The 26607-nt window shown below is 43.2% G+C and overlaps 2 protein-coding genes across 2 annotated transcripts; one reads left to right on the top strand and one right to left on the bottom strand.

Moving 5' to 3' along the window:
• Positions 1-9161: 9161 nt before the first annotated feature.
• On the top strand, positions 9162-14866 carry LOC308099632 (uncharacterized protein; the record flags this gene model as incomplete). The annotated part of the gene is made up of 3 exons (XM_080448369.1): positions 9162-9232; positions 10605-10691; positions 13434-14866. 3 exons carry the CDS (start codon positions 9162-9164, stop codon positions 13729-13731), a joined length of 456 nt encoding a protein of 151 aa, XP_080304495.1. The 3' UTR covers positions 13732-14866.
• Positions 14867-17386: 2520 nt separating this feature from the next.
• LOC308099630 (uncharacterized protein) lies at positions 17387-24310 on the bottom strand (the record flags this gene model as incomplete). The annotated part of the gene is made up of 3 exons (XM_080448367.1): positions 17387-18819; positions 22240-22326; positions 24285-24310. 3 exons carry the CDS (start codon positions 24308-24310, stop codon positions 18522-18524), a joined length of 411 nt encoding a protein of 136 aa, XP_080304493.1. The 3' UTR covers positions 17387-18521.
• Between the last annotated feature and the right edge of the window lie 2297 nt (positions 24311-26607).

Here is a 26607-nt window from a genome sequence, read left to right as displayed (position 1 = left end):
AGTCTCTTTCCCTCTCTCTCTCTCTCTCTCTCTCTCTCTCTCTCGCTCTCTCGCTCTCTCTCTCTCTCTCTCTCTCTCTCTCTCTCTCTCTCTCTCTCTCTCTCTCTCTCTCTCTCTCTGCACATGTATTTCTTTGGAATTAAAGATGACACATACTGTATTTTAGCCTTTGTGTTTTTGATAATCATTTTGAAAAGCAATTTGATGTCATTCATAATGCAGCATTTCTTCTGGTCAAGTTGCCCTCTCATCTCCAGGTATACAATACAACAGCAGTGAGACTGCACAGAGAGAAGCACTCTATTAATCAACTTAAATATGGCCACTAAAATGGAATACACATTCCAGCCATGTTTCAATTTATAAGAATAATTTGTCTGGGCCTACTCTGTGTGGAGTTTGTATGTTCTCCCTGTGTCAACCCTCACAAAAACATGTAGTAATCCTGGTCACTATACTGCCTCCACCTGGTCAGGTGGGGCGCCTGATGGAGGGGAAAGGAACTGGTTGGAATAACGTGTTCCTTCCACACGCTACGTCCTACCAGGGAAACTCCCCCCTGTCAGGTGACAAGAAGGTCAGTTGGCTCTCATGCATTGAAGGAGGCTTGAGCTCGGCCCTGGGCTCCCTAGGCTCGTGGGGGGAGTGTAGTGCCCAGGATCACTTAGAAAATTGGCACAGGGTGAACAAAGGGTTACAAAATCGAGGGATAACATTTTTTTTTTTTTTTTAATAATTTGTCTGGTTGCATTATTGGGCTTGACTGAAATGAGAATTTGTGTTCGCTCATAAATTACATAAACCTTAGCTTTTTTCTAAATTATTTTTTTATGCTGCTAAATGCCCAAATTGCTTCATTTACATTTTATATTTCTTTGAGAGAACCAACACCAAAACCTACTCTGGTATTGGTCTGTCACTCTCAAGTCGTATAATAGTGACGAGTTGGGGCCTATTCAGACCATGCGCCACCCGTTTGATGCGATGGGATCCTTGATATGACATATTTCAACACTCCCGATACGAGAGCCCCGCCTACACGGCAAACAATTCCCATGCAGGACTTTTTTTCGTTATCCTTTTCGCCTTAATGTCTGACTGTACCACGTGCTGTTTACATCTCTCTGACTAATAAAGTATTCAATCAATCAAAAACTGGAATGGGGAAGTGCAGTTCTCAGTCCCAACTCACGATTAGCTTGGTAAAGCCCCTCCCTCCGGAAAATCTAATTTCCATTTGATTTCAGGAAGGAGTCTGGCATGAGAACCTGTGTGTGTTTTTGACTGTGGGCTGGAGTTGGGCGGGAGTAATACCGTTGACTGACAATCCATTCAGCCAATCAGCAGTTGTTCCCCTTAAAATCAGCAGTTCGTTTTTACCACCTCCAGACCAATGTGACGCAACGGGACTTTTGAAAGGGTCTTGCCCAAAATAGGTTGCCTTATTAAACAACTAAATTCTATCCGAACGATATCTTAAAAGTAAATTCCGTGCCTCAAAAAATAAGTTTGAGAGCGTTTTCAAGTTTTAAAACCAAAACCAAAAACAGCGGACAGAAAACAATGGCTGCCCGTCAGCTGCACTCGGATCCATTCGGGTTCACTCGAACTCGCCACCTGATTGGCCAACTTTCGCTGTCAATCACAGAACGATGAGCGAGGAGGGCTTTACCAGGCTAAGGACGCCGATACTTGGTGGACGATGAAAAAAAGCCAAACAAGCCCTTCACTCCCCCGAACACGGGCCAATTGTGTTCATGTAAACGCTCGACAAAGCCGGATGCACCACAGTGGATTTCGAACCCACAACCTCCGAGGTGGTGGGCGGTGACTTTACCACTGCGCCACCCGAGCGCCTCATCCCTCTCTCTCTCTGACCGTGCCTGTGACCCGCGGTAGGTCCCCGTAGAGGTCCACATTTCTGATGTGGTTGTCACATGTGACACCTAGAGCCATTCGTGACATTGTTGTGTAGACGCCATCCAGGCCAGGGCCCTTTCTTGCTGTGCAGTGAGTGTCCATGTCTCGGCCCCATACAGCAGCACCAGCGCAGGTTTAATGGAAGGGCTTTAGGTGCTGAAGCACAGGGCACCAGCCTCGACGGGGCACCAAACAGCGGGGAGAAAGTGACAGAAGACTGAACAATCGCCGAAATGCGGCAAAATGTAGAAGCAGCGGCTGCTGAAGGAGTGCTAAAACAGTGAAACGCGTCGATTTGTGAGCTTGTACTGTAGATCGGCTATTTTCGGCAAAGAGGTTTGATGTAGATGGAAAAAAGAGCCAAAGGTCAATTTTTGCAAACGCGGAGGGAGGCGCGACCAAGTGGAGCATACTATGTAACTGTGCTTGGGTTGTGTGTGATCTCTGTGTGCAGTCACGCTCTCATTGGCTGCATGCACCCATGTGACTCACGGTCTCATTGCCTGCCTGCCCCTGGGTGACTAATGCCTGAAATCCGCCTGCCCCTGGGTGACTAATTAAACTCCTCTGACATAAATATAGCAGCTACAGTAAAAAAAAACACATCTACACGCATCTACACGAGTTCATCTATTGGGATATCTAAGAATTCCATGTCATTTGTGCATATTTCAGGCTGGATGGCAAGTTGAAAACGCCTTAGTTTGAGGACAGTTTGCCCAAACAAAACAAAAAAGCCTGAAATCCGCCTGCGTTCGCTTCCAGCGCTCGCGCGTCTTACTTGTACTAAGTATTGAGGGTTTAAGTGGTTAAATGTCTGAAAATGCATTAATGGATTAACATTACTAACTATGAATCGAACAGTAATACTAGAAAAGATCATGTGTAAACAAATTAACAAAAAGCATACATTTACACAACACTGATGATAGTGCTGTCAAACAAGTCTATGAAAAAGTTTAATCTGCAACACAGTTTTATACAATATATAGTGGGGGTCCGTGCTTCATCTCTCTTTCTCTCTCTCTCCTTGACCTCAAAAAACATTGAAGACCCCTGACCTAAAGTGTCAACAGTCTCTACAGAGCGCGGCGTGCGCGCTGCTTTGTCTACGGTTCACAGGTCTGAATTCAGACCCCACAGGCCCAAACCACTCCCCATTGAAATGCAGCTCTGGTATTTTGAAACTAGCCTTTCGCACCCGACAGAAGCCATATAATGTAATTAAATCACGTTTTGTCAGTCAGACTGAAAAGTGAAAGTCGTGGGTTAGCAGCCATACAGCCCCATGAACCCCAAAATAACGCAGCATTCTTCGCTAAAAGCCCCGGTGTGGTAAACACAGTGTGTGCTTATGTACAGTATAGGCCTGTAGGGATGACATATAGCTTGGTCTGGGGGTGCTGACATACAGTATACACTCAATGTCTGTCTGTCTGTCTGTCTGTCTGTCTGTCTGTCTGTCTGTCTGTCTGACACACACACACACACACACACACACACACACACACACACACACACACACACACACACACACACACACACACACACACACACACACACACACACACACACACACACACAGTGTCACACACACACACACACACACACACACACACACACACACACACACACACACACACACACACACACACACACACACACACACACACACACACACACACACACACACACACACACACACACACACACACAGGACACCAATCCACAAATTACAAGTATCCAGTTACAGTAAGGAACAGCCAGATACAGCCAACAATAACAGATCTACAAGCTCAATCTAGATCTAGAATCTAGACTTTTCGCTACACAACTCTGGCATGCAAACAAGTGTAATTCAGGCACACCTCCAAGCCCTAAACCTAACCTCTAAATGTCTAATGTAATCCCATTCCTAACCCCAACCTGAATATTTTCCTCTGGTCCTCACAATGATTGTTTCTCAAATTCTACAAATTCCCCTTGTGGGGACATTTCGCCCTCACAAGTATAGTAATACAAGTAGACACACACACACACGCACACGCACACACACACACACACACACACACACACACACACACACACACACACACACACAGTGAGTGCACACATTCAACGATGAAATACATCAAGGTCAGAGTGCTTATCTAGCATTGCTCGGCGGCACTGAATCGTGAAAAGTTACAGAGAAGCTACTGCCTTTAGGTGTGTCACCGTGCTGTTAGAGTGCGTTCACTTTGATTTGGGTATAGGTACTACACAGACACTTTGTTTTCCCACAAACAGGACAGGACTTATGCTGAACAGCAGTGGTGGAAAAAGTACTCAAATCTTTTACTTAAGTAAAAGTATCAATACTGCAATATAGAAATACTCTGTTACAAGTAGAAGTCCGGAATTCAGAATTTACTTGAGTAAAAGTACAAAAGCATTGGTATCAAAATGTACTTAAAGTACCAAAAGTAAAAGTACTAAAATGTTTGAAAATAGCAGATCTACAAGCTCACAACGTGTCGCGATGCGACGCGTTGTGAGCTTGTAGATCGGCTATTTTCAAATAGCCAAGGTATGAAATAGGGCTAAAGTGGTTAATGTGTGTTTCATAATGTAATAATTTATATCTGCAAAGTAACTAGTAACTTAAGTTTTGAAATAAGTGTAGTGGAGTAAAAGTACAATATTTGCCTCTGAGATGTAGTGGAGTAGAAGTAAAAGTACTGAAAATTGGAAATACTCCACAGTAAAAACAATACCTCAAAATTGTACTTCAACGGTAAGACCACTTTGGTAGAGGTTTGGGTTGTGTAGTTACCTTGCCATGATGTAACTCCAAAGGTGGGCAAGAAATAAAAAACTATTGCTCCATTGATTAGAAATTGATAATTCAAAATATGCTCCTCATTGACTTACATTGTACGGTAAACTGCTCTCAAAGTCACTCTTTTAGCACATAAATGAACCCAAACATAGCTGATTCAGACAATATAGAACATCACCAAACCAGGTACTGTTTTTTTTTTTTATAAAAATGTCAACTTCCTGTTGATTTTGCCATTTTTAATAAGTAGAAAACCTGGACTGGATCCGCGGATCCGGATCCAGATCTTCAAATAGTCAAATCAACAGGAAGTTGACATTTTTATTAAAAAAACAAACAGTACTGGGTTTGGTAAGTCAATGAGGAGCATATTTTGAATTATCAATTTCTAATCAATGGAGCAATTATTTTTTATTTCTTGCCCACCTTTGGAGTTACATCATGGCAAGGTAACTACACGACCCAAACCTCTACCAAAGTGGTCTTACCCTTTAAGTACGGTACTCGAGTAAATGTACTTAGTTACTTTACACCACTGCTGAACAGGCTGTGTAGACAGGGCCGGAAGTACTGTAGATCGGCTATTGTCAAATGGCTGATGTTAATTAATTTAGCTGCAGCCCCCTCAAGGACCCCTGGGGACCCCTAGACGCCACTTTGAGAACCACTGGTGTAGGAAACTGTTTTCAGGCCCTCGTGTGTTTCAGATAGCCTGTTACAGATATACCCAATTTTGACCATGTCACTATAGGCAAACCTTTGAATAAAAATAAATACACTTTTTTCTTTTTCATTTTCTAGGCTCTATGCACAGCAGCCATATTGGAAAGAAATTGGGCCTCTTCTTACTTCCTTCACAGGTGTTACCAATGATACTAATGAAGGCTCTGTTCCATTCTGGTCAGGGTGCTGATAGTCCTGTAGCAGAGGCCCTCAGATTTTGAGATACCCCCACCCGAGTTAGAACAAAACACAACCATGTTTTTTCTTATCTTTAGGGTCTCCCATTAATGAAATGGATTGTTGTGAATTTTTAATTTGGGGCAATTTTTTTTTTTTGTCTATTCTTTAGAACTACTCCAATCTCTGAAAAAGGCAAATCCGAATAGGGCAAAGGTGACCAAAAATGCTATAACTTGAGAATGCTCACTCTTATCTTCATCAAATTTGCTGAGGTGTGAACCAGGTGTCTACCCTACATCACCAAAGAGTCAGAATGTAATTTACCTAAATAAATACTGAAATATAGTCCTGTAAACATACCTTTAGTTTAGGCGGAAATTGTACTTTTGTAGTGAGGACTCCTCTACTTTCCCTCATTTAGAAAAAAAACATATATTTATGTCAAATAAGCTGTTACTGCATAACCTAAGATGCTATTAAACAATAACCAGTGGTTGTGTGGAGAGATCTAGTACAGTTTTATTGCAAATGAGACTTCTTTAGACACACCCCTTCTCTGGAAATAAAACATTATAGGCGGGTGCAAATATGGTTTGACCGAAAAATAAGTAGAACAAAAGGTTTCTCACCTAATGCAAAATGTATCAGGTGTACTTAATAACATATCAAAAGTTTGCCAAAATCTGATCATTAGAAATGTCAAATTTCCAAGATGGCCGCCACCAGTTCCTTAAAAGACCATTACTCCTTCATTATTTGCCCTACACAAGTAATTTTGGTGCCTAACCCCATGTTTTGGTGATCTAGGAATCCAATTAGCATATATAAATTATAGTCAAGTGATTATAAGTACAATTATATATTAAAGCAATTGGTTATAAGCATATTTAACAATGTAATTTGACATTTCTCCCTTTTCTACATGCCATAATGCACAGGCTTGGTGAATTCATCTCATGTAATTCACATTCTGTTGAAGCTTTCAAGATTTCTTTTGATACCAATAAGGGATAAATTAATTATTACTGGGTGTACTGTGACATTTGTAAAAACATGGCTGCCAATGTGATAGACTGGGAATATTACACAAATCTTGGAAGAAATTCCTTACCGAGACATTTCTTCACCAATTTGTTTGTAAAGGTGTCTGGTTCCCAAACTGGGGGTCCCCCAAATGATTTTGGGGGGTCCCCAGATGGTTAGCTTGATGTGCAACATTGTTTTCTCACTCAACAGTAAACAAACCAACATACAGTATAAGTGTATACAGGGTATCTGCACATTTCTAAAGTTACAATTTAATTACTCTTAAGACTCAATATTACTGTATCTCAAATATTAAGAAAGAGGCAAACATTGAGAAAATAGCCGATGTACAAGCTCACAACGCTACAGAAAACAAAATGGCCACTTGTCTGGTCTATGGGGAAGATGGACTCCTCGGTGGGGATACAGTGGAGAGAAATGGCCCCTTATGGGCCTAGAGAGGGTGTGCAAGTCAGTACAGAGCTATCACAACATGTATCTAGTGTCTGAATGTCTAGGCAGGGGTGGTGGAGGAGTGTGGCGTGGATAAGGTGCAGATGTGCTTGTCACAAACATCGCCTTATTCCTGAGACTAGTAGTTGTGTGAGGTTTTAGTGCAACATTAGTCTTTATTTTGAGATTGGTACTGCTGGCAATAAGCTTGAACCTTGATCTTTTTTTCTGGATAATTTTAACAGCAAGAAGGTACTTATAGGGAACAGCCCATGACGCCCTGGGCTCCTGTCTCCCCATAGAATCCCAATCTAACCGACCTCCACGCCCATAAGGGGCTGTGTCTCTGCTGCTATCCAACAAACAAGCATTGCTTTCGGCAAACGCCAAGTTTTTGTTCTGGAGCTGTTCTGGAGAGGGGAGAGGACGCTCTGAGCCATAATGATAAGTCACTGGGGGCCCCTGGGAATATTAATGGTCAGCTACCACCGACTCTCCTGTGAGCCAGTCCGACATACACCCTTGTCTGCCTGACACACAGTCATGCACCACCACGTGGAGGTCTTACAACCACCACTATGGAGGGGGGCCGACCCTCCTCACGAACGCCTATGCCCACTCACGAGCGCCTATCTCGGGCATAGGAGCCAGCCAGACCCGCCAGGAGGTCCCGCCAGGAGGTCCATTTGGGGCCAGCATACATACATTTGTATATGACACAATCTTGCAACATGTGGAGGTCTTACAACCACCACCACTGGGGACTGTCCTCACTACCTATGCTAACTCAAGAGAGCCTATCTCGGGAGTGCCTATCTCTGGAGCCAGCGTGGAGGTCCACTTGGGACCAGTGGGACTATCCAGTGAGCCAGGCGACATAGGGACACTCCTCTCAGCCTCACGCATTAGCTAAATTCCAATACCTTAATTTCTGCCTCCTCCTCACTCCGTCCTCCAGCGTGCCGTGACTTAGAAATAGTTTGCATCCCAAATGCTAATTTGCTTTTGGAGGAGCTGAGAACAAGGAGAGCGCAGGCTCCCTAAGCCACTTGGAGTGAGATCTGGCAAAGATACAAGTTTATCTTTCATGTATTGTTTGCAAAACTGTCTTCGTTGAAATGGCGTATAATTTCTGTTGGAGGTTTTGCACGTCGGACGTGGGGGAGAGGAGAAGCTCAGGGTCTCCTTGGCTCCTAACTTTGCTCTTCTGCGCTCCAAGTGCCCAGGGAGCAATCCAGTGACCTCCATACTCCCCTCTACCCACCTGAGGGGAACCCTAGGCCCACTAAACTCTAGACCAGACCCACCCCCCATACTCCCCTGTAGGCACCCAGTAGATACACGGTTCTGACAGCTCTACACTAACCTCCATAACCACCCCCACCCCTCTTTGCACACTCACTGATTGCCTTCCTAATGTGTTAAAACATCTATTTAATGTTTTTCAAAATCTTGTGTCTACAAGATGACACTGCGCTTGTCCACGAGAAAAATAAATATTCTTGTGTATGTAGGGGAGGAGTTATGAAGTTGGGTGGGTAAGGGGAGGGGTGTAGAGAGATTGGTTCATAATGCAAGAATTTTTTGGGGGGTGGGGTGTATAGTCAAAGATGAATTTAGTTTGGGCTAAATTTGATCCACAGAGCTATCCAAAACCTTTCAATATTGAAAACAATACTATCTATCAACTGACAATATTCTCTGCCACCACCTTCTGAATTACTGCAAATTGTGACTATTAGTTTGGTTGTGTTTTGAGGATATCTTGAAGCCTTGTTCCAGTGTGGTATATGGACAGTATGCAAGTCAAAACATATTAAGAAATGATACTAATGTTACCTTGCTAAAAGTCAGAAGAGTAATCATGAGTGTGTGTGACTGGTGAATGCCTGGTAAATGTGTGAATGGGCTAGTTCTAACGCAGCAACAGCTGTCAGTCTAAACAGCTGAGCCAAATGGTCATTGTGTTGCTCTTATTTTAAGTACATACCTTATATGGCTATTTAGAATGGCTTCTCTACTATAAGAACTATGTGAGATGTTTGTTTGGGAGGTGGTCGTGCCCAGAGGGGCTGCAGGAGAGGGCTCTGCCCTGGATTATATGATGCTGTTTGTTTGATGCTGAATCTGACAACACAGTCTCACTCCGAAGAAGGCACATATTGCCTTTTGGTCAGAACCCCAGGAAGGCACTATGTGTCGTCCATGTCCGCCCTCGACGATAATATGCGCCTTCCAGGGCACCCATAGACATTAATAGAATTCTTCAAAAGGCAGCCTGCGCCTTCTTAGACGTTCCATTGATAATACATTGGACTGACACACAACGTGAGCTAAGAGACTTGGTTGAAATGCACCAGAGCACACACCACCCACAAAAACCTGACAATATTCTGAGCATTTCCATATTATTTTGGTAATTTTTCGATGAGTATTTGTTGAGAACGGGACATTTGTTTGACGTTTCCAAGCCCATGACGTCATGGCAGATTACATCCGCAGTGTCCGTCACGGGCGTCATGGCTGAACTTCAGCCTTTTTTTTGCACTTTTTCCATTACACTCGGTACATCTACATTAACGTTCAGATCTCAAATATAAAGTGCTTACCTAATGGCCACGGATGTTACAATTCTGTACGGGTCCTCAAAAATACCCGTATCTTTTGTATTGTTCAATAAAAAGCATTTTAATCCGATTGGTGACCATTTTCTTCATGCTTTTTACTGCGCGACCCTATTGGTTGGGAGGTGTATTGCACTCTGATACATTATAACTCTGTGAGAAAATGGCAGCCAATCGGATTAAAATGCTTTTTATTGAACAACACGGAATATACGGGTATTTTTGAGGTACCGCACATAATTGTAACGTCCGTGGCCATGGGTTAAGCACTGTATAGTTGAAATCTAAACGTTTATTTAGATGTGCGGGCAGTAAATGGAAAAAGTGCAAACATCAGGTTGAAGTTTCGTCAGGGCTACTATGAAACCGAACTTTCTTCCCACCATATAAATGCTGCTACTATCTATCTATCTATCTATCTATCTATCTATCTATCTATCTATCTATCTATCTATCTATCTATCTATCTATCTATCTATCTATCTATCTATCTATCTATCTATCTATCTATGTGTTTAACACAGGGGTTTTCTGTTCAAGGCCAGGCAATCACCTTTTTGAATGTTGTTGATGCTGTTAATATATCCCGAATCAAATAATAATAATAATAATAATAATATTAATAATAATAATGAATAATAAATAATTGTGCTTAGATAATTTAGAATGCTAAATGCAGGGCTTTTCTGTTGAGGACCAGGCCGGCACAACCTTGAAATAGCCTAGTTACCATACATATTAAACCTATTTCTAATTAAAATATATATTATCTAACTCTTAACCGCTAATTCCTGGTGCATACTAGAATACGCCTACTACATCCGGATCGTGATGTAGACAGTTTCCGTATCCGCTAGACCGGATACAGACCACTTCTGCACTGCACACTGCACTGTTGTTGTTGTTGTTGTTGTTGTTGTTGTTGTATGTAACTTCTTCTCAGGGTAAGTGAAGTCTGTTCTATGTGTATGCATTTATAAGATATAAATCGTTAAATATACACCACGAAATGATAGAACCAGGCCATGGCGTCATTGTTCACATGTTAGTATATAGCAAGTTGTTTGATCTGGACAAGTTAAAGAAGACTATACGTTTGGTTGGACCTTGCTAAGCTAACCAGCTAACCAGCCAAAACAACGCGCCGCACTACGATGCACCAGTAAATATCGTACTTCTCCTGCACAAATGCAACATATAGGGTGCTTACCCGGTTGCCCCAAATGTTAACTAGCAGTCCGGAGTCTTTGTGCAATGTATTAGTCCATGTTTTTCAATAAAGAAGTGTTTTAATCCCGTCTGTGGCCGAACGCCATTCCCCCCCTCCTTTATTCCCCTTTACCTTGAGTGTAATTCCGGCTTTGACCTGATGCGCCCCGTCACTACCGCCATTGGGAACTTCCAACAGAATCGTCCACAGACGGGATTAAAACACTTCTTTATTGATACTTACGGTCTAATACATTGCACAAAGACTCCGGACCGCTTATTAACATTTAGGGCAACCGGGTAAGCACCATGTGTATATTTTTTGTACATTTACGGGCTTTACTGGTGAATGTCCAGCATTGAAAGTCAGCTATTTTCAACATGAATTAAAACGGAATGCAATATTGTAGGGCAGGGGTCTTCAACCTTTTCAGGCCAAGGACCCCCTTAACTGAGAGAGAGATGAAGCAGGTACCCCCTAGCTGAGAGAGCTATGAAGCAGGGACCCCCTAACTGAGAGAGAGATGAAGCAGGGACCCCCTAACTGAGAGAGAGATGAAGCAGGGACCCCCTAGCTGAGAGAGCTATGAAGCAGGGACCCCCTAACTGAGAGAGAGATGAAGCAGGGACCCCCTAACTGAGAGATAGATGAAGCAGGGACCCCCTAACTGAGAGAGCTATGAAGCAGAAGCAGGTACCCCCTAGCTGAGAGAGCTATGAAGCAGGGACCCCCTAACTGAGAGAGAGATGAAGCAGGGACCCCCTAACTGAGAGAGAGATGAAGCAGGGACCCCCTAGCTGAGAGAGCTATGAAGCAGGGACCCCCTAACTGAGAGCGAGATGAAGCAGGGACCCCCTAACTGAGAGATAGATGAAGCAGGGACCCCCTAACTGAGAGAGCTATGAAGCAGAAGCAGGTACCCCCTAGCTGAGAGAGCTATGAAGCAGGGACCCCCTAACTGAGAGAGAGATGAAGCAGGGACCCCCTAACTGAGAGATAGATGAAGCAGGGACCCCCTAACTGAGAGAGCTATGAAGCAGAAGCAGGTACCCCCTAGCTGAGAGAGCTATGAAGCAGGGACCCCCTAACTGAGAGAGAGATGAAGCAGGGACCCCCTAACTGAGAGATAGATGAAGCAGGGACCCCCTAGCTGAGAGATAGATGAAGCAGGGACCCCCTAACTGAGAGAGCTATGAAGCAGAAGCAGGTACCCCCTAGCTGAGAGAGCTATGAAGCAGGGACCCCCTAACTGAGAGAGAGATGAAGCAGGGACCCCCTAACTGAGAGATAGATGAAGCAGGGACCCCCTAACTGAGAGAGAGATGAAGCAGGGACCCCCTAACTGAGAGATAGATGAAGCAGGGACCCCCTAACTGAGAGAGAGATGAAGCAGGGACCCCCTAACTGAGAGAGAGATGAAGCAGGGACCCCCTAACTGAGAGAGCTATGAAGCAGAAGCAGGTACCCCCTAGCTGAGAGAGCTATGAAGCAGGGACCCCCTAACTGAGAGAGAGATGAAGCAGGGACCCCCTAGCTGAAAGAGCTATGAAGCAGAAGCAGGGACCCCCTAACTGAGAGAGAGATGAAGCAGGGACCCCCTAGCTGAGAGAGCTATGAAGCAGGGACCCCCTAACTGAGAGAGAGATGAAGCAGGGACCCCCTAACTGAGAGATAGATGAAGCAGGGACCCCCTAACTGAGAGAGCTATGAAGCAGAAGCAGGTACCCCCTAGCTGAGAGAGCTATGAAGCAGGGACCCCCTAACTGAGAGAGAGATGAAGCAGGGACCCCCTAGCTGAGAGAGCTATGAAGCAGAAGCAGGGACCCCCTAACTGAGAGAGAGATGAAGCAGGGACCCCATAACTGAGAGAGAGATGAAGCAGGGACCCCCTAACTGAGAGAGAGATGAAGCAGGGACCCCCTAACTGAGAGAGAGATGAAGCAGGGACCCCCTAACTGAGAGAGAGATGAAGCAGGGACCCCATAACTGAGAGAGAGATGAAGCAGGGACCCCCTAACTGAGAGAGAGATGAAGCAGGGACCCCATAACTGTGCTCCCCACATTATTTTGGGGGAGTCCCCAGATGACAGTGAAGTGACAATTAAGGACTTTTAAGACCTTTTTAATACCAAAGAAAATGACAAAGAAAAAAGACCATTACTGCATTCAAAGTAAACAGTTAATATTCTATTAAAACAGGTAAAACATTGGCCAAATTGGCAAATAATGTAAGAAAAAGGCAACAATTATGAAAATAGTCGATCTACAAGTTCACAACGCATCGTAACGCGGGGCGTTGTGAGCTTGTAGATCTGCTATTTTCATAATATTTATCTGTGGAACCGAGTCAAACAAAATGTATTTAATATCTGTACGTTCTCACTGATAAATATGTTATGTGTGTCCCATTAATCTTCCTTAACCTTAACCTTAACTTCCTTAACCAAACTGTTTGTTTGTTATTCTATTTAACCAGGAATAGTTTGGTGACCACCGGAGAGACGGGTGACAGCCGGAATGTAGACGGCATCCGGGAGCAGTATGGGTTGGCGCCCCAGCCTGTGTCTTCCGTGAGGAAGAAGCCCAACAAATCCACGGTGAGGCCTTTAAGGAGGGCCATTCAAGCAAGCCGCAAGGGGAGCCTGCAGTACCACCACGGGCCAAGAAACCATCACGCCAGAATGAAATGTTTGGAGTGGGGGAGTCTGGTGCAACGCTCAGGTCCTGGACCTGGTGAGGAGGAGCCCGGCCAGGAGGCCATCCACAGAGCCTAGCTAGCCCCTCCACGTGCAGAGCCTCTCTTCTCCCCCAGTGCCGGCAGAGTAGTTCCGGACAAGCGGATTGAGTGCCCTGCGATACTGGAACACTTTCTTTTGACAGACTGTTTCCCATATATTGGATTACCTCCGTTCGTGTGGATTATTTATACCCCTATTCGTTGATATACATTGTGGATTTGACCTTTAGTCAGCCATATGCATGCACTCTATTCAGGAAGGCAAAGGGCAGTGCCAGTTTCATCCCCTTTGCCATTGGGCTCCTTAATAAACCCTGATCAACCTCACCTGGTCGAACTGGACTTGCTTGCTAGACCCCCCACGCACACGCACACAGGCACCTGGATGGACTCTGTGCTAATCATTCCATGGACTTGCATACATACATGCACGCACACATGTCATACACAAACACATTCTGGGTGCTCCACCACAAGTGTGGAGAGGACATTGCTTTCTTTTAAAGTCTCTTTTAAATTTAGAATTTTATCTTTTATAGAATTGAAGTACTTTGCTAGGTGTTTTGATCTTATCTAATCTAATCATTATTAGCATACTTATAATGCCATATGATCTTCTTTATAATCCTGTATAATTATAGTCATAAGAACTAATAAATACTCATAATGCTTTATAACAATAAGCATGTCACAATATACAGCATTCTATAAGGACTTATCAAGTATAAATGCAATGTTATATGCTTGTAGCACTATAATTACAATTACATTATAAATAAGTATAAGCACTCCTAATGTAATCAGAACACTGTAGTCATATGGTCAAGTATTATGATACTTTATAATTACTGGTCACTCACTGACTTTTTTTCCTTTGACCAGGATCATAGGCTTACTATAGTTCATTGTGTATTCTTAGATACAGATGCTGAGTGATAATACTATGGAGAGTTCTTCTGCATGCACATCAGCTATTTTTGCAATGTTTTAGTTAAAAGAGAAATTAAAAAGAAAATCTATGTTCATCACAATATTTGGTCCAATGTGTTATGTATGCATGTATGTTTATCTATCTAAACTGTTTGTTCACAAATGACACGTATGTTATTTAGATTTGAACGATTAACTTTGTCCTGCAATTTGGTGAAATAAAAATTCTGCTTTTTGAATTGGATTGGAGTGATTGAATTCAACATAGTATATTATTATTAAATATATAGTATTTAGACTACAGCTCAGGGCTTGTTTCCATTAAGATCTTGTGCATTCAATTCATAGATACATACATATAAAGACAAACAATGATATAGCCTACAGTAATATGCTAAACATATCATACGAGTAGTAATAAGACAGAAAGATATGTACTGTAAACAGTTTGGAGTTTGTTTCCGGTGATGAGCTTAGACTTTCTACAGGGGCCAGTTACAATTTGCAGTCTTTTGGAAGAGGGTAAGTCCTCCACTTTGCTAATCCCATCGGTAGGTAGGTACATAAAGGGCATGACCTTTACACCATATAATCTTCCTATAATTTGAGTAAATTTGAGTAACCTCTGTCCGTCTTGGGTCGTGGTCTGTGTCGCGCCTGTGTTGCGCATGCGTCGCATCCACAGAGGGTGGAACTGCGCATACACAGTACAGTACAGTACAGTACAGTACAGACCGTACAGTACTGTATAGTACAGTACAGACAGTACAGTACGTACAGTACAGTACAGCACAGTACAGCACAGTACAGTACAGTATGTACAGTACAGTACAGTACAGTACAGTACCGTACAGTATGTACAGTACAGTACAGTATGTACAGTAAAGTACAGTACAGTACAGTACCGTACCGTACCGTACAGTACAGTATGTACAGTACAGTACAGTACAGACCGTACAGACCGTACAGTACAGTACAGTACAGTACAGTACAGTACAGTACAGACCGTACAGTACAGTACAGTACAGTACAGTACAGTACAGACCGTACAGACCGTACAGTACAGTACAGTACAGTACGTACAGTACGTACAGTCCGTACAGTACAGTACAGTACCGTACAGTACCGTACGTACAGTACAGTACAGAACGGAACTGCGCATGCGTGTGTGTGTGTGTGTTTGCGACGGAACCCGGGGGGTTCCGCGACGGGGGGGTGTGTGGGGGGTTGCCCGTGGGGAGGGGTGACCGCAGGGGATGCCGCGGGGGGAGCAGATCCAGAATAACAAAATCGGACACCAGATTACGCATCAGCGCGCCGCCCCGAACGTGCTCGTATAACTCTCCTCACACACGGACATACGGTTCTCTTAATTGATAGCTAATTGGTTAGCCTATCTCGCTTAATATCTCGAATACAATAAGGACTTAGAGTCCAATGTTCGGATATGTTGTTCAGCTCACCGAGACGCACGTGTGGATATCTTGTTTGTCCCTCTACGACAATTTTTTTATTTCTGACTTTGTCTCTCAGTATGGGTCAACGTTTTACGCCTCTATGTACCTTGCGACAGTGTCAGAAGCAAACGTTAGAAGTGTCGTAGCGGGACAAACAAGACATCCACGCGTGCGTCTCGGCGAGCTGTACAACATATCCGAACGGCAGATTCTGAAAACGTATCGTTATGGAGATATATTGTGTTATTGCGCGAAATACATTGAGATTAGACCCCAGCCAATTAAGGAGAACGGTAAGGCCGTGTGCAAGGAGAGTTATACGAGCGCGTTCGGGGCGGCACGCTGATGCGTAATCTGGTGTCCGATTTTGTTTTTACTCTTTTTGAACATTTTTTCACTATTATCTCGGCCACTAGGGGGCGAAAACACAATCGGACAACGGATTATGGATCTGCACCTCAGCCCGAACGCGCCAATATAACTTTCCTCACACACGAACATGTGGTTCTGAAAACTAGGGTTACGGGCCTTCTTAAATAACTTGGCCACTAGGGGGCGCCAACACAATCGGACAATGGATTCTTAATTAGCTCCTCAGCCCAAACGCGCCTATATAACTCTCCTCACACACAAACATGTGGTTCTGAAAACTAGGGTTACGGGCCTTCTTGAATAACTTGGCCACTAGGGGGCGCCAACACGATCGGACAATGGATTCTTAATTAGCTCCTCAGCCCGAACGCGCCTATATAACTCTCCTCGCACACAAACATGTGGTTATGAAAACTAGGGTTACGGGCCTTCTTGAATAACTTGGCCACTAGGGGGCGCCAACACGATCGGACAATGGATTCTTAATCAGCTCCTCAGCCCGAACGCGCCTATATAACTCTCCTCACACACGGACATACGGTTCTCTTAATTGTCTTTATTATTATTACTATTATTATTATTATTATATGGTGTAAAGGTCATGCCCTTTATGTACCTACCTACCGATGGGATTAGCAAAGTGGAGGACTTACCCTCTTCCAAAAGACTGCAAATTGTAACTGGCCCCTGTAGAAAGTCTAAGCTCATCACCGGAAACAAACTCCAAACTGTTTACAGTACATATCTTTCTGTCTTATTACTACTCGTATGATATGTTTAGCATATTACTGTAGGCTATATCATTGTTTGTCTTTATATGTATGTATCTATGAATTGAATGCACAAGATCTTAATGGAAACAAGCCCTGAGCTGTAGTCTAAATACTATATATTTAATAATAATATACTATGTTGAATTCAATCACTCCAATCCAATTCAAAAAGCAGAATTTTTATTTCACCAAATTGCAGGACAAAGTTAATCGTTCAAATCTAAATAACATACGTGTCATTTGTGAACAAACAGTTTAGATAGATAAACATACATGCATACATAACACATTGGACCAAATATTGTGATGAACATAGATTTTCTTTTTAATTTCTCTTTTAACTAAAACATTGCAAAAATAGCTGATGTGCATGCAGAAGAACTCTCCATAGTATTATCACTCAGCATCTGTATCTAAGAATACACAATGAACTATAGTAAGCCTATGATCCTGGTCAAAGGAAAAAAAGTCAGTGAGTGACCAGTAATTATAAAGTATCATAATACTTGACCATATGACTACAGTGTTCTGATTACATTAGGAGTGCTTATACTTATTTATAATGTAATTGTAATTATAGTGCTACAAGCATATAACATTGCATTTATACTTGATAAGTCCTTATAGAATGCTGTATATTGTGACATGCTTATTGTTATAAAGCATTATGAGTATTTATTAGTTCTTATGACTATAATTATACAGGATTATAAAGAAGATCATATGGCATTATAAGTATGCTAATAATGATTAGATTAGATAAGATCAAAACACCTAGCAAAGTACTTCAATTCTATAAAAGATAAAATTCTAAATTTAAAAGAGACTTTAAAAGAAAGCAATGTCCTCTCCACACTTGTGGTGGAGCACCCAGAATGTGTTTGTGTATGACATGTGTGCGTGCATGTATGTATGCAAGTCCATGGAATGATTAGCACAGAGTCCATCCAGGTGCCTGTGTGCGTGTGCGTGGGGGGTCTAGCAAGCAAGTCCAGTTCGACCAGGTGAGGTTGATCAGGGTTTATTAAGGAGCCCAATGGCAAAGGGGATGAAACTGGCACTGCCCTTTGCCTTCCTGAATAGAGTGCATGCATATGGCTGACTAAAGGTCAAATCCACAATGTATATCAACGAATAGGGGTATAAATAATCCACACGAACGGAGGTAATCCAATATATGGGAAACAGTCTGTCAAAAGAAAGTGTTCCAGTATCGCAGGGCACTCAATCCGCTTGTCCGGAACTACTCTGCCGGCACTGGGGGAGAAGAGAGGCTCTGCACGTGGAGGGGCTAGCTAGGCTCTGTGGATGGCCTCCTGGCCGGGCTCCTCCTCACCAGGTCCAGGACCTGAGCGTTGCACCAGACTCCCCCACTCCAAACATTTCATTCTGGCGTGATGGTTTCTTGGCCCGTGGTGGTACTGCAGGCTCCCCTTGCGGCTTGCTTGAATGGCCCTCCTTAAAGGCCTCACCGTGGATTTGTTGGGCTTCTTCCTCACGGAAGACACAGGCTGGGGCGCCAACCCATACTGCTCCCGGATGCCGTCTACATTCCGGCTGTCACCCGTCTCTCCGGTGGTCACCAAACTATTCCTGGTTAAATAGAATAACAAACAAACAGTTTGGTTAAGGAAGTTAAGGTTAAGGTTAAGGAAGATTAATGGGACACACATAACATATTTATCAGTGAGAACGTACAGATATTAAATACATTTTGTTTGACTCGGTTCCACAGATAAATATTATGAAAATAGCAGATCTACAAGCTCACAACGCCCCGCGTTACGATGCGTTGTGAACTTGTAGATCGACTATTTTCATAATTGTTGCCTTTTTCTTACATTATTTGCCAATTTGGCCAATGTTTTACCTGTTTTAATAGAATATTAACTGTTTACTTTGAATGCAGTAATGGTCTTTTTTCTTTGTCATTTTCTTTGGTATTAAAAAGGTCTTAAAAGTCCTTAATTGTCACTTCACTGTCATCTGGGGACTCCCCCAAAATAATGTGGGGAGCCCCCTGGGGTCACAACCCACAGGTTGAGAACCACTGCCATAGAAGGTCCTCAAACCTCTGCATATTAAAATCTTCAAAGAGAGAAACAGAAAATCAGGAGAGAGTAACCATTTATCAGGACTACAGGGGGGTAGTCCTGTTGCTACAGGGGGTCCGCCAAATCTCTGTGCGATAGGATCATTGTCTTTTACATTAACCACTTGAACCCTAGCATCCCTATTCTAAGGACAACTTTAGCCAAAAATAGCAGATATACAAGCTCACAGCGCCTCACGCTGCGAGGAGTTGTGAGCTTGTAGATCTGCTATTTTCGGCAAAGAGGGGGAAAAAAGAGCAGACCAAGTACAGAGTGAAAGTTTACTAAGTATTGGCGGTTTAAGTGGTTAAATGTCTGAAAATACACATTAACATGAATCCAACATCTATGAAAAGCGTTAATCTGCAACACAACTGTATGTTATATACAGTGGGGGTCCCTGCTTCATCTCTCTCTCAGTTATGGGGTCCCTGCTTCATCTCTCTCTCAGTTAGGGGGTCCCTGCTTCATCTCTCTCTCAGTTATGGGGTCCCTGCTTCATCTCTCTCTCAGTTAGGGGGTCCCTGCTTCATCTCTCTCTCAGTTAGGGGGTCCCTGCTTCATCTCTCTCTCAGTTAGGGGGTCCCTGCTTCATCTCTCTCTCAGTTATGGGGTCCCTGCTTCATCTCTCTCTCAGTTAGGGGGTCCCTGCTTCTGCTTCATAGCTCTCTCAGCTAGGGGGTCCCTGCTTCATCTCTCTCTCAGTTAGGGGGTCCCTGCTTCATAGCTCTCTCAGCTAGGGGGTACCTGCTTCTGCTTCATAGCTCTCTCAGTTAGGGGGTCCCTGCTTCATCTATCTCTCAGTTAGGGGGTCCCTGCTTCATCTCTCTCTCAGTTAGGGGGTCCCTGCTTCATAGCTCTCTCAGCTAGGGGGTCCCTGCTTCATCTCTCTCTCAGTTAGGGGGTCCCTGCTTCATCTCTCTCTCAGTTAGGGGGTCCTTGCTTCATAGCTCTCTCAGCTAGGGGGTACCTGCTTCTGCTTCATAGCTCTCTCAGTTAGGGGGTCCCTGCTTCATCTATCTCTCAGTTAGGGGGTCCCTGCTTCATCTCTCTCTCAGTTAGGGGGTCCCTGCTTCATAGCTCTCTCAGCTAGGGGGTACCTGCTTCTGCTTCATAGCTCTCTCAGTTAGGGGGTCCCTGCTTCATCTATCTCTCAGTTAGGGGGTCCCTGCTTCATCTCGCTCTCAGTTAGGGGGTCCCTGCTTCATAGCTCTCTCAGCTAGGGGGTCCCTGCTTCATCTCTCTCTCAGTTAGGGGGTCCCTGCTTCATCTCTCTCTCAGTTAGGGGGTCCCTGCTTCATCTATCTCTCAGTTAGGGGGTCCCTGCTTCATCTCTCTCTCAGTTAGGGGGTCCCTGCTTCATCTATCTCTCAGTTAGGGGGTCCCTGCTTCATCTCTCTCTCAGTTAGGGGGTCCCTGCTTCATAGCTCTCTCAGCTAGGGGGTACCTGCTTCTGCTTCATAGCTCTCTCAGTTAGGGGGTCCCTGCTTCATCTATCTCTCAGCTAGGGGGTCCCTGCTTCATCTATCTCTCAGTTAGGGGGTCCCTGCTTCATCTCTCTCTCAGTTAGGGGGTCCCTGCTTCATAGCTCTCTCAGCTAGGGGGTACCTGCTTCTGCTTCATAGCTCTCTCAGTTAGGGGGTCCCTGCTTCATCTATCTCTCAGTTAGGGGGTCTCTGCTTCATCTCTCTCTCAGTTAGGGGGTCCCTGCTTCATAGCTCTCTCAGCTAGGGGGTACCTGCTTCTGCTTCATAGCTCTCTCAGTTAGGGGGTCCCTGCTTCATCTATCTCTCAGTTAGGGGGTCCCTGCTTCATCTCGCTCTCAGTTAGGGGGTCCCTGCTTCATAGCTCTCTCAGCTAGGGGGTCCCTGCTTCATCTCGCTCTCAGTTAGGGGGTCCCTGCTTCATCTCTCTCTCAGTTAGGGGGTCCCTGCTTCATAGCTCTCTCAGCTAGGGGGTACCTGCTTCTGCTTCATAGCTCTCTCAGTTAGGGGGTCCCTGCTTCATCTATCTCTCAGTTAGGGGGTCCCTGCTTCATCTCTCTCTCAGTTAGGGGGTCCCTGCTTCATAGCTCTCTCAGCTAGGGGGTCCCTGCTTCATCTCTCTCTCAGTTAGGGGGTCCCTGCTTCATCTCTCTCTCAGTTAGGGGGTCCCTGCTTCATAGCTCTCTCAGCTAGGGGGTACCTGCTTCATCTCTCTCTCAGTTAAGGGGGTCCTTGGCCTGAAAAGGTTGAAGACCCCTGCCCTACAATATTGCATTCCGTTTTAATTCATGTTGAAAATAGCTGACTTTCAATGCTGGACATTCACCAGTAAAGCCCGTAAATGTACAAAAAATATACACATGGTGCTTACCCGGTTGCCCTAAATGTTAATAAGCGGTCCGGAGTCTTTGTGCAATGTATTAGACCGTAAGTATCAATAAAGAAGTGTTTTAATCCCGTCTGTGGACGATTCTGTTGGAAGTTCCCAATGGCGGTAGTGACGGGGCGCATCAGGTCAAAGCCGGAATTACACTCAAGGTAAAGGGGAATAAAGGAGGGGGGGAATGGCGTTCGGCCACAGACGGGATTAAAACACTTCTTTATTGAAAAACATGGACTAATACATTGCACAAAGACTCCGGACTGCTAGTTAACATTTGGGGCAACCGGGTAAGCACCCTATATGTTGCATTTGTACAGGAGAAGTACGATATTTACTGGTGCATCGTAGTGCGGCGCGTTGTTTTGGCTGGTTAGCTGGTTAGCTTAGCAAGGTCCAACCAAACGTATAGTCTTCTTTAACTTGTCCAGATCAAACAACTTGCTATATACTAACATGTGAACAATGACGCCATGGCCTGGTTCTATCATTTCGTGGTGTATATTTAACGATTTATATCTTATAAATGCATACACATAGAACAGACTTCACTTACCCTGAGAATAAGTTACATACAACAACAACAACAACAACAACAACAACAACAGTGCAGTGTGCAGTGCAGAAGTGGTCTGTATCCGGTCTAGCGGATACGGAAACTGTCTACATCACGATCCGGATGTAGTAGGCGTATTCTAGTATGCACCAGGAATTAGCGGTTAAGAGTTAGATAATATATATTTTAATTAGAAATAGGTTTAATATGTATGGTAACTAGGCTATTTCAAGGTTGTGCCGGCCTGGTCCTCAACAGAAAAGCCCTGCATTTAACATTCTAAATTATCTAAGCACAATTATTTATTATTCATTATTATTATTATTATTATTATTATTATTATTATTATTTGATTCGGGATATATTAACAGCATCAACAACATTCAAAAAGGTGATTGCCTGGCCTTGAACAGAAAACCCCTGTGTTAAACACATAGATAGATAGATAGATAGATAGATAGATAGATAGATAGTAGCAGCATTTATATGGTGGGAAGAAAGTTCGGTTTCATAGTAGCCCTGACGAAACTTCAACCTGATGTTTGCACTTTTTCCATTTACTGCCCGCACATCTACATAAACGTTTAGATTTCAACTATACAGTGCTTAACCCATGGCCACGGACGTTACAATTATGTACGGTACCTCAAAAATACCCGTATATTCCGTGTTGTTCAATAAAAAGCATTTTAATCCGATTGGCTGCCATTTTCTCACAGAGTTATAATGTATCAGAGTGCAATACACCTCCCAACCAATAGGGTCGCGCAGTAAAAAGCATGAAGAAAATGGTCACCAATCGGATTAAAATGCTTTTTATTGAACAATACAAAAGATACGGGTATTTTTGAGGACCCGTACAGAATTGTAACATCCGTGGCCATTAGGTAAGCACTTTATATTTGAGATCTGAACGTTAATGTAGATGTACCGAGTGTAATGGAAAAAGTGCAAAAAAAAAGGCTGAAGTTCAGCCATGACGCCCGTGACGGACACTGCGGATGTAATCTGCCATGACGTCATGGGCTTGGAAACGTCAAACAAATGTCCCGTTCTCAACAAATACTCATCGAAAAATTACCAAAATAATATGGAAATGCTCAGAATATTGTCAGGTTTTTGTGGGTGGTGTGTGCTCTGGTGCATTTCAACCAAGTCTCTTAGCTCACGTTGTGTGTCAGTCCAATGTATTATCAATGGAACGTCTAAGAAGGCGCAGGCTGCCTTTTGAAGAATTCTATTAATGTCTATGGGTGCCCTGGAAGGCGCATATTATCGTCGAGGGCGGACATGGACGACACATAGTGCCTTCCTGGGGTTCTGACCAAAAGGCAATATGTGCCTTCTTCGGAGTGAGACTGTGTTGAATCTGAATAAATGAACATGGAGAACTTGGAAACCCTGACGTCTGCTCTCTGCTTCTTCTCCTCTTCATTATTACCACCAACGGGCCTAATAACACGCAGTTAATGCCTCTAATACACGACACCAGTAAAAAAGAAATATAAGTAGTTGGACATTTATTATATAATTAGTTAAACAGGTGACCATTTCAGAGTGTTTTAATAGTCACAAACAAAATATTGGATTTCACAATTTTCTAATTGTATCTCTTCCCAGGCCCCCAAAACATGGGATTAGACACAAAACGTACTTGTGTAGGATAGATAATAAAGGAATTAAGCTATTTTAATGTTTTTTTTGGCCATCTTGGACGCCATCTTGAAAATAACACCTTAAAAGTGGTCAAACTTTGGAACACTTTTAGTGTGTTATTCAGGACACCTAATACTACAAAAAACAGTTGAGAAACCTTTTGTTCCTATTTTTTAGGGTACGGTGCTTTTTTTCATATGTATGCACCCGCCTATTATTTTTATGTTGGAATAACACTTTACTTTTTGTACTTTATATATACCAAATAAAAGTCCAAACCAAATTAAAAGTCAAATTCCTTCTCAGTTGGCATTGTTTAACCCCCCCTGAATATCTATTGTTGTGATTTTGGGGCAATGTTGAGGCAATTATGTATGTGAGCAAAGTACATCACCATATAATCACACTCACACATGTTTGCTGTGTGTGGCAGGGGCAACATGAAGCCATGTCATTAATTAATGGAAATATGATTTTATGATTTCAGTAGTAAGAACTTTTTTATATACACATCCAAACCAAAGGTGCATAGATTAATTCATTTCGTTGAGAATTGCAGGCCTCAATACAGAGAAGCATTACACAAATGGAATACTGTGATTAGGGGTATGTCTAAAGTCTCATTTGCAATAACACTGTACTAGATCTCTCCACACAACCACTGGTAATTGTTTAATAGCATCTTAGGCTATGCAGTAACAGATTATTTGACATAAATATATGTTTTTTTTCTAAATGAGGGAAAGTAGAGGAGTCCACACTACAAAAGTACCATTTCCGCCTAAACTAAAAGTATGTTTAAAGGACTATATTTCAGTATTTCTTTAGGTAAATTACATTCTTTGGTGATGTAGGGTAGACACCTGGTTCATACCTCAGCAAATTTGATGAAGATAAGAGTGAGCATTCTCAAGTTATAGCATTTTTGGTCACCTTTGCCCTATTCGGATTTGCCTTTTTCAGAGATTGAGGTAGTTCTAAAGAATAGCCAAAAAAACTAATTTTGCCCCAAAATAAAATTTCACAACAATCCATTTCATTAATGGGAGACCCTAAAGATAAGAAAAAACATGGTTGTGTTTTGTTCTAACTCGGGTGGGGGTATCTCAAAAACTAAGGCCTTTTTTGAGGGCTTGCTACAGGACTATGATATTGTGCATGTTGGCTCACTAGAAACACTCCCCAAATGGCCCCTTATGGTGGGTGTGTAACTCTGAGAGTTATGGGGGTCCTTGAAAATAAGACAACCACTATGCCACACTAAATGGAACAGAGCCTTAATTAGTATCATTGGTAACACCCGTGAAGGAAGTAAGAAGGGGTCCAATTCATTCCCAATATGGCTGCTGTGCATAGCTCAGAACACATCACAGACAGGGCTTAAGTTGTCATTTCTTTGCCACCCTGTAGCACCCAGTACTCCCACACATTCCAGGTTGCGTCTGCGCACAAGATTTACTGTAACAGGTTCCCGGAGCAGAGCTTCACGACTCGCTCATAACTCACTTCTACGAGAGCATTGTTTTGGTACAGCCCAGTCCAGCGTTCATTAGCACGGCGTGAGGAAGACGATGGACGGTCCTTCAGACCCCAGAATTTGTCCCCCCTGCAAAGACCACCACCACACCACGTACCCCCCGAAGAAGAAGAAGAAGAAGATGAAGAAGACCTTATGCATCTGGAGAGATTGTCAGTGTCCTCAATGCAGACCCACACGCACACAGGTAAAGACAATTCTTGAGAGCGAACTTTAGAACACATTTAAATGGATGCTATAGGTTTATCATATAGTTTCAATGTGCAGATTGTTATTTTGATCCTACACTGTCTCCCTGCATTCGATGTACAGGGCTGTGTTTACCTTGTTTATTGTAAGTCGCTCCGGATAAGAGCGTCTGAGGAATGCCTAAATTGTAAATTGTAGATGTATATTATCTCAGAGGGTCCGCCTTGTGTCTGTTGTGTTGAGGGCTTTTAACCCATTCAATCCTGGAAAGCATCTGTGTCATTCATTTTAACTTTGGCTATTCAAAAATAGTGAAAATGTGTGCAAATCATTGAATATATATAAGCTCATAACGTGTCACTTTGCACTGCACTATGAGCTTGGAGATCTACTATTTTTTTTAAATCCTGAACAATTTTGCAAATCTATATGTAAATTTTTAAAGCAACCATTTTCAACTCAAATCTTTGCTTCTGGGAAGTATTTTCAGATGGGGGTCCGAGGCCAATTGTTAGCGAGACAAACTGTTATGCCTGGACACTTAAGTGTCCAGGCATTTTATTTCTTTGGCTATTCAAAAATAGCAGATCTACAAGCTCTTAGCGCGGCACCGAGTGCTGCGCTATGAGCTTGTAGATCTGCCATTTTTTTCATTCTGTTTTCTGTTATTGTGGGCAGAGCTTTAGCTGAAAACAGCCGATCGACTGAGCTTGTCGATCTTCTATTTTCCTGCGAAAGCTTTCCCCATAATACGGATGCTGGGATATTTTTTTTACTAATTTAGCCATCCTCCTTTATAAATTATGAACCTATTGTGTATGTCTAATGATCCCAAGACACCTCTGGATACAGTATCAGCTTCTAAACAATTTCAAAAGCAAAGAAAAACTGCCATATCTTACAGACATAATACAGTAGGCTACAATGCCTTCATGAACTACTTCTGTTAGCTTCAGTAGTATAGGCTTCAAATCTTAAATGTTGAC

Source organism: Gymnoscopelus braueri (assembly GCF_963280865.1).
Source record: "Gymnoscopelus braueri genome assembly, chromosome: 13".
Classification (NCBI taxonomy): Eukaryota; Metazoa; Chordata; class Actinopteri; order Myctophiformes; family Myctophidae; genus Gymnoscopelus; species Gymnoscopelus braueri.
The sequence above is the reverse complement of the archived record's forward strand: the minus strand, read 5'-3'. Positions and strand labels throughout refer to the sequence as shown.